The sequence below is a fragment of the Anopheles ziemanni genome, chromosome 2 (assembly GCF_943734765.1).
Source record: "Anopheles ziemanni chromosome 2, idAnoZiCoDA_A2_x.2, whole genome shotgun sequence".
NCBI lineage: Eukaryota > Metazoa > Arthropoda > Insecta > Diptera > Culicidae > Anopheles > Anopheles ziemanni.
Window position 1 is genome coordinate 14,063,603 of NC_080705.1, and position 7,631 is coordinate 14,071,233.

Genomic DNA, 7,631 nt, shown 5'->3' on the forward strand with positions numbered 1-7,631 from the left:
ATGAAACTAAAAGTTTCAATTCTATATGACGGAGAGCTATATTGTAGAAACTATCGATGGCTTATTGTGAAAGGTAATCGAAAGTCGTATTTTAATTTAACTAAAAATTAACATCTTTTGTCGTTTGTCAGATAACTTCTTCTTTAGATCTCCGAACAGAGTGTGGTGTTCCCATTGTCCCACGTACCATCAGGAACATTCTCATACTGAAGCCGTTAACTTGAAAACTGTTCTTGAAAAGAAGATAATGGATTGTATCGGCTCAGCAGCTACGAAAAATCTTATCTTTCATTATCCTTTTCAAAATACAACAAACGAGATAGACTATCGAGAGTTCGTTACGAGTCGTCTGGCGCAGATCGACGGTTTAGGACCTTTGGCGAACAGTGTAGTTGATGCATATTTAACGCAGAACGGCGTAAAAGTGGAAATGAGGACGGTCATCGATAAATTGAAGGTTTTAGAGCTTGGTGGAGGAATGTTAAACGTAGCTGATTTTGATTTGATTGTTCAAGAAAAACCAACAAATTACACAAGTGAAGAGGATGATGTAACTGAAATGTATAATTATTGAATGTTATAATGACCGATTACATATGGTTCTCATGCCAAAACAAAATGGTGTAAAAAAGAGTACTCTTGTCAGCCCAGAGTCAGCATCCTATTTCAAGAACTGATAAGAGGGAGGATTTTTCAACATTGCTCAGCAGGAGAGGAGAGTTGATAGCCCGCTTAAAAGATGAAGACCTGTTACTTTGTAAGAGGAAAACATTGCCTGATGAATCTTCGAACATTTTATTGGCAAGACAAACGAGACATTTAACGAAAAACATTTTAACATAGAGACTCCCGAAACAACACGCATCATAAGCGAAACGAATGAAATAAAACACTTTGAAACAAACCAACTGTTTGTTGTAACGGAAAGGAACAGTAGATTTAACCAAACGACTGCAAAAAACCAAATTAAAACTCGCGTTAATCCATGCGTATCATGCTCTTCGTTAGTAAAATTTTAATAAGTTAGTTTTAAATCGACAAAGTTGAACGAAATCTAATATAACACAATACTCAGTCCAGGATTTAAGTCCAGGTTCTTTGAAAATTTAACAATTAAAAGCAAGGTATGTTTTATCATTTCGGTATCAATCATCAATGAAGAGCATAATATTCAAGATCATTAACGCCGCTTATATCACCGTTAACTTTTAATTCCGTGACTTATCTTCGCAAATCGTCATCGGTGGAGAACACTTTGTCGTGAGATTTCATGTGATGGTCCAACGTTTTCCGCTTTTTGAACTCGCGTAAACACAGATGACACTGGTACTGTTCGGAAATGATGCAGGTATGCTTACGCAGGAGCTCGCTGGAAGGGAAAGAAACATTACAATCCTGGCAACGATACGCACGGGGGGTCGCGGTCTTCATCGAACTCGCAATGGGGCGATTAAGCAGGCCACGGTGTAACGTTGGGCTGGAAGGTAGCTGGCAGTCGATGCCACTTTCCGACAGCCGGGCAGGATCGGCAGTGTGTGGAAGAACGAGATCGGTTGATGGAAAAGCAAGTCGTTTCACTACTGTGGCAGTGTTGTTGTTTGTTGAACCGTGGTTCGGCAAATAGTTGCTACTACCGATCGGAGTTGCTAAAAGCGATGACCCGCGACCCTTTCCTGTTATCGATGCGTTTGTGACCGTTTCGACAACTGAGGTAGAACGTGTATGCATCTTTTCCTTGGCCTGGCAGGAAGCTTTCATTTTTGAGTAGGAACTGGCTTCTAGTTTCCGACGTCCTTTTTGGAGGTAATTGTTCAGAATGCGCTGATAATCCAACGGATCGGTTATGATGCCGGCGTGCGGGGTGTCTTTAACAGGTTTCTCCGGTTGCTTGCCAACAGTTGGTGCCGGTTCTATCACACTATCTGATCGAATGGGAGAAGATTCCGCGAAAACACTATCGATGCCGATTTTGGAGTTTGTTTGTTCTAGGCGTTTGCAAGAAAATTCAGTCGGATTTACGGCTCTCGTTGCCGGTTTCTGGTCGAACAAGACCGCGTCAGTTTCAGGCGACACCTCGGTAAGGTATTCCATCTCGGAGAACAGCGATGGGACCTCTTTCTCGAAGCAACGGTTCGACGCGATAAAACTTCCGGGCGGAGGGCTGTCATGGCGTAGCTCACTGTCCAGATCCTTGTAAAGATACGCGCTGCTCGCACTTGCTATCCGCACAATGTCCTCGCAGATTTCGCCGAAGTCGTCGATGACGAACGTTTCCTCGGAAAAGTATTGATCGTAGTCGAACGACATGCTGGAAGTTAAGCAGTGTACGATGTAGTTACTGGGGTGCGGTATCTTCCCGTAGCGACCTACCTATCCATTGCGGTGTACTTTTTACAAAATTTGTCTCCTTAAATGGCCAAACAGCTGGCCTGAGTTATTCAAAACAATTCGGCGTGCTCGTGATTGTTATTATTTTTCTTTGTTTTGAAGTAGCGTTTAGTGATCCACACCGTACCCATGGGTTCGCCACTGAAGGTTATGTATCGGAACGATGCACCCAGGTTGGTTCACGTACAGCGAACAATTTGATTCAGGCGTAATAATTGAACAAAATTGTTAAGGAACTTGAAATAATATACTTCGTTAACTAATTACTTGAAGTACTGAAACTTGGCTCATCAAAAAAGTAGTTTCCGTTCCAAGTGCTCCGGATTGATTCACAATTTAAATATTAATATCCACCCTCTATCACAAAGCTTTCAAATTTGACACCTCCCATGAACTAGCAGCTCCGACCACAAGTAATTTTAACAAATCAACGGATTTTTGGTATTTTATGTAGCATTTGAAAAAGAGAAGTGTTTGACCAATAGAAACAATGGATTAAGATATTCAAAAACCACACGATGAGTTTTGGGAAATTAGGGATAACATGAGATATCCTCCCGTCCCGAACAGCAAAACGTATCCTGTTATAACAGGATATATGATACGATAGCGAATAAAATTATCTTAATTTGCACCAACACTCAAAATAATTTGCTTCGGTAAAAAGTACGTCACCCTCATCTGCTTTCATGTTTGCCATTGTTCTATTCACGATAAATTTAAACTTTCATGTACACGTGAATCAACTATTCTATCGGCCTCAACTCGACTGAATCTCTTCAAAGGCGCAACAATGGACCATGGAAACAATGATGGAAAACAAGGAAAAGTTTCGACTGCCATGTTTGTTCGAGGGGTTTGTTGGGCTTCATATCAATGGTCGTGTAGCAACATGCAAAAGTTGCGTTCGCGGCATTGAATGAAAATCATGATAAGTACATTCAACACATGTTGAAACGCTCACCGGAACGCATCCGTCGATGCGCAACGGTAGTACAGCAAAGGGATTTTGTTAAAATTTGAATAATGTTCTTAAGTTTTTCGCGGTACTACGTGCTTCGACTGGCGTGGCGGTGGGAAAGCGCAATTTTAGAGAGAAACACATCGGATAGTGCCCACAACACTTCGGGAAAATCAAGCCCTGTCTGATAAGTGAATGGCTTTTGATTTCTCCTACAGTATCAAAGCACATTATTTATGTAGTTCGGGGTTGTATATGTATTGATAGGTTCCCACCATAACAGGACTCTTATTTGATGTAAAATATGGTAAACCTTTTCCGAAGTCTAGCTACCATACTAAATATTAGCTGGTTGTCCATTTTTAATTAGGCTGCCAATTTTGGAAAGTTTGATTGGCTAGCAGAAATAGAATTTGAAATGAGCAAGTGGCCGTGGTAATAAGGGTTAACGAGAATATCGGTTTTACATTGATGAAATTCTGCGAAAATGAAATCATTAGTGCAACATAAGTTGCAAGCAAAAAATAGTGAGTTGCGAATATCATTCCTTCACGTGTTTTTCCTGTTACGTGATTAAAAAAAACAGGATTACTTTAATCCACTCTCTATCCCATAACCATCTACGCCGGTCGCCATCTCCAGTGTGCTGGATGGATTTTTATCCATAATGAAATAATTGAATTCGATTAAACGCGCGCCAACGGAAACGCAACCATTAAAATAATTTTAATGGCAAGAGTTTTGCTAGCGTAATTGCTTTTAAATTCCGCACCCGCAACCAATCAGCGGGTCCGAAAATGGTACGACTGGTGCGCGGGGGGAAAACACGCACCGACCGAATCGGGGCCCGGAGAACCCCCGATGGGTGGGTGTGAGGCCACTCGGCGCCAAGGGTAGCCCATTATCAGCCGGGCACGAGTCGTCACCCGGGCTTTCCATTTCGATGGCGATGGGAAATCCCGGGCGATAATGAATTTTTAAGCTACCGCCATTTCCGGCATACTCCCCAAAGGACGTTCCGCCCGTCCGGGGAGATGAATTGTGCTGGTGAAATAAATTATTGTTTGCTTAATTACTTTTTGCAGACACAAGATGTACTGGCGAACGCGGCACAAACGGTAGTGGCAAACGTGCGATTCTGCAGGTTCTTCGATGCCAACTTCATCCCGATAAGTTGGTCCCGATCCGGACACGCCATCTCCTGCCGAGAAAACCGGGGGGCGGTAGAGTGGGGCAAATTATTTCTTTAATGAATTTATTTCAACTTTGGCTTCGGTTCGTTAATTGATGGCTGTCGGAATTAAAAAGAAGAAACAAACAAAACTGCTCTCCATGAATCAATCTACGGCGAACGAAAAAACAAGGAATGTAAACGTGATCAGTAGGTCAGGGGTTTATTTGTTGAACTACATGCAAGCGAGCGTGAGATAAGAATGGTTGCCAGCGTACTACGATCGGCTCCAATCCACTCGTATTTGTTCGTTTCTACTGTGTGGGGCTTAGATTCATTAAACTTTTATTTGATTTTCCTTCTTGAAACGAATGTAGTTTTATTTCCTGTAGTTATATTAACATATAACTTTTCAAACACCAAATATGAAACACCACATTGTACTAGTGCTTGCGTTACAGCTACTTCACACCTCAAGTGGTGGACTGTTAGACTGGTTTCGTGGAACGGACGAACAACAAGAAGGCCACAAGGTGGGGCAAGTGTTCGTGGAAGTCCTCACACCGAAGGGCGTCCGGCTGTGGACGCACTACAACCCGGACACGGTGAAGTTCAGCGTGGAGTTGTACGTGAAGTTTTACGGAGGCCAAACGGAGCCCCTCGAGTGCGGTTTGTGCAACAGCACCACCGAGCCGATCGATGGGAAGTTTATGCTAGAAAACCCCGATCTGGTAGCTCGCTTCGGTGACGTTCTAGAGTACATCGTAACCACATCCAACGGGACCACAACCAGACGACATCCCATCAGACGAGTGTTTGTTCGAGGTAAGCGACCCACCATCGTCGATCGGGAAGATCGCGACACACACTCATTCCACTATTCACTTCTCGTTTAACCGTAGAGGAACTGATAAAACCCATCGGTCGATGTGTCTGCCGGGACCGGGCACCGTCGGCCCTTACGGAAGCCCAAGGAAGAGCCCTGTCCGAGGTGCAGCTGCTCGAGCGGATGATCCTGCGTGCGCTATCGAATCGAAGTGAAGCCTGCGGCGCCATGTCTAATTGGCTCGTGCTGCGATCGGAACCCCGGAACGAGCGGGCCGATTTGAAGGAGTACGTCCAGCAATATTTGGATCTGCTGAACCTGCGATCGAAGAGGACTTCACCGGGCTTTGGCGGCGGGTGGAGCCCGTCGAGTATGGTAGTGAAGGTGGAAGACCACGCGGACGGGATTGCGTTTCAAGTGAGGTCGGTCATGGAGAAGCTGAAGATTCTGGAGCTCCTAAATATCGGCGGAGTGTTGGCAGATTTTGATGGAATTTTGTGAGATTTCTATGAACACATTTCCATAATTAAAAACCAAATGGTTGTATAGAGAGTTATAAAATTTCTTACATTTGCATTCCTCCTTCGGATCATGGCGTCAGATAGGATGATAGCCTGCGGTTTCTAATCCCTTCTCTTCGTTTTCCATTCAGCGTGCCGGTGTCATTTCTGTTCTGTGTCGATTTTACCCCCATTTTCCCGGATGTCGCTCGTTTTGATGATGCTCTTGAGCGTGATTATGACGAACGAATTGCTGCTGTTGGCGATGATAATGGTGATGAGATATTAGCCTTTCTGTGGTGCCGCGCTCGGTGGTGAAGAAAAGCGGAAGAAAAACCCACCCGAGGCCGGAAGCCTTCTAAAGCCAAACGCGTTCCCATTTCTAGAGGTTCGGGTTCGGGTGCTTTTTCTCGCCTTCGGCACAACGAACCGGTGCGAGCGAGCGGGTGTTCCGCCGGTTTGATGAGGCTTTTTTCCTAAAATGCTTTTGGATTTCCGCACCACTCGGTTTTCGACTGGTCTTGCCCCTGCCCCGGGCCCAAGCTTCCTTTCGTCTGCCGCCCTCGTTTTTTTCCGTGCACAATGGAAGCGGAAGCACCGTTTGGTGTTTCTTTGGGGGTTTTGCACCGAATGAGTGAATGATCGGACCAGGACGTGAAAGCCGGGGACTGGGTTGGGGCTGGCGCAACGCTGAACGAGAAACATGATTTATTAGTCTGCCTCGGCAGAGTGAAGTAAGGTGCACGGTTCGGATGGTGAACGGAAAGCCGGAGTTGGAAAGCAACCCTCACCCGCCCCGGCCCGTAAATGACTAAACGAAATCGAACGAAGACCTTCGCAGGGGGCTCGGGAAAGGCGCGAGCGAGGAGAGAGGAAAATTATGACACCTACAAAAAAAAGAAAAGGAGTAGCGAAAGAAAAAGTCCCACCATCAGCAGGAAGCCAAAGGACGGAACGTCGATTGGGAAAATCGCAAAACATGCGTAACACCGACGGAACGATGTTATGTTTCGTTCGCCGTCGTCTGCGGAAACTGCATCCGGGATGGGTGTAGCTAACCGTTCCGTCGGGAAAGCGGCCCATCTAAGCCTATTCCACCCCTCCCGCCCCTTCCTTCCACCGTGCTCCGTCAGCAAGCTCATATTTTCAGCCGGGAAAGAGGAACTGCGAAACGACTTTTCGAAGGTAGCACGCGCAAAAGGATAACAAAAGGCGCGTGAAAATTGTGTTCCATTTTTTCGCCCCCACCATCGAGTGGGCAACAGCAAAAGAGGAAGTAAGGCTGAAGGTGCACGGGAAAAAAAAGGAAAAGGAAAAGTTGAGGCCGGGCGTTATTATGATTATGATTTCATGAATGATTAAAAGACTGTGCCGCCTTTCGGCGCTCCAACGGGTTTTTCCTGCACGAGCGGGTGCGTTTTTCCTTTTCACTCGGGGGGCCTTTTTTTTCCCCCTGTGCTATCTTTCCTGCACCATGTTCACCTTCCTATCTTATGTTCGTCCTACGTTGGACGCTTCCCCTTTTTGTTCGCTAACCTAATTTTCCCGCTCGCTTTTGTTCACCATTTACGCCAAGGAATGGAATGGGTTCGATTTAGGAAAATGTGTGCTTGGAGTGTGAGGAAGTTGGTGGTTTATTTTGTTTTTGTTTCTCCCGCCGACGTGTAAGGCCTGGTTGCCGCGCGTTCGTTGCAGTCTATCGACTAATTTCCCGGCCTTGGCGCCGCGTGTAATAATGGAGTCTTTTATTAGGTTAGGAAAGATGCAAAGGGATCGTGTTTTTGC

At 45.3% G+C, this 7,631-nt stretch overlaps 2 protein-coding genes across 2 annotated transcripts; one reads left to right on the plus strand and one right to left on the minus strand.

Moving 5' to 3' along the window:
- Positions 1-1,061: 1,061 nt before the first annotated feature.
- Positions 1,062-2,465, minus strand: LOC131281182 (uncharacterized). Its single transcript, XM_058310442.1, has 3 exons — positions 2,371-2,465; positions 1,551-2,308; positions 1,062-1,484 (listed from the first exon to the last, which is right to left on the minus strand). Exons 1-3 carry the CDS (start codon positions 2,376-2,378, stop codon positions 1,222-1,224), a joined length of 1,029 nt encoding a protein of 342 aa, XP_058166425.1. The 5' UTR covers positions 2,379-2,465; the 3' UTR covers positions 1,062-1,221.
- A 2,480-nt stretch (positions 2,466-4,945) lies between these two features.
- On the plus strand, positions 4,946-5,847 carry LOC131282266 (uncharacterized). The gene is made up of 2 exons (XM_058311680.1): positions 4,946-5,345; positions 5,423-5,847. The coding sequence occupies exons 1-2, from the start codon at positions 4,946-4,948 to the stop codon at positions 5,845-5,847; spliced, it is 825 nt and encodes a 274-aa protein (XP_058167663.1).
- Positions 5,848-7,631: the final 1,784 nt, after the last annotated feature.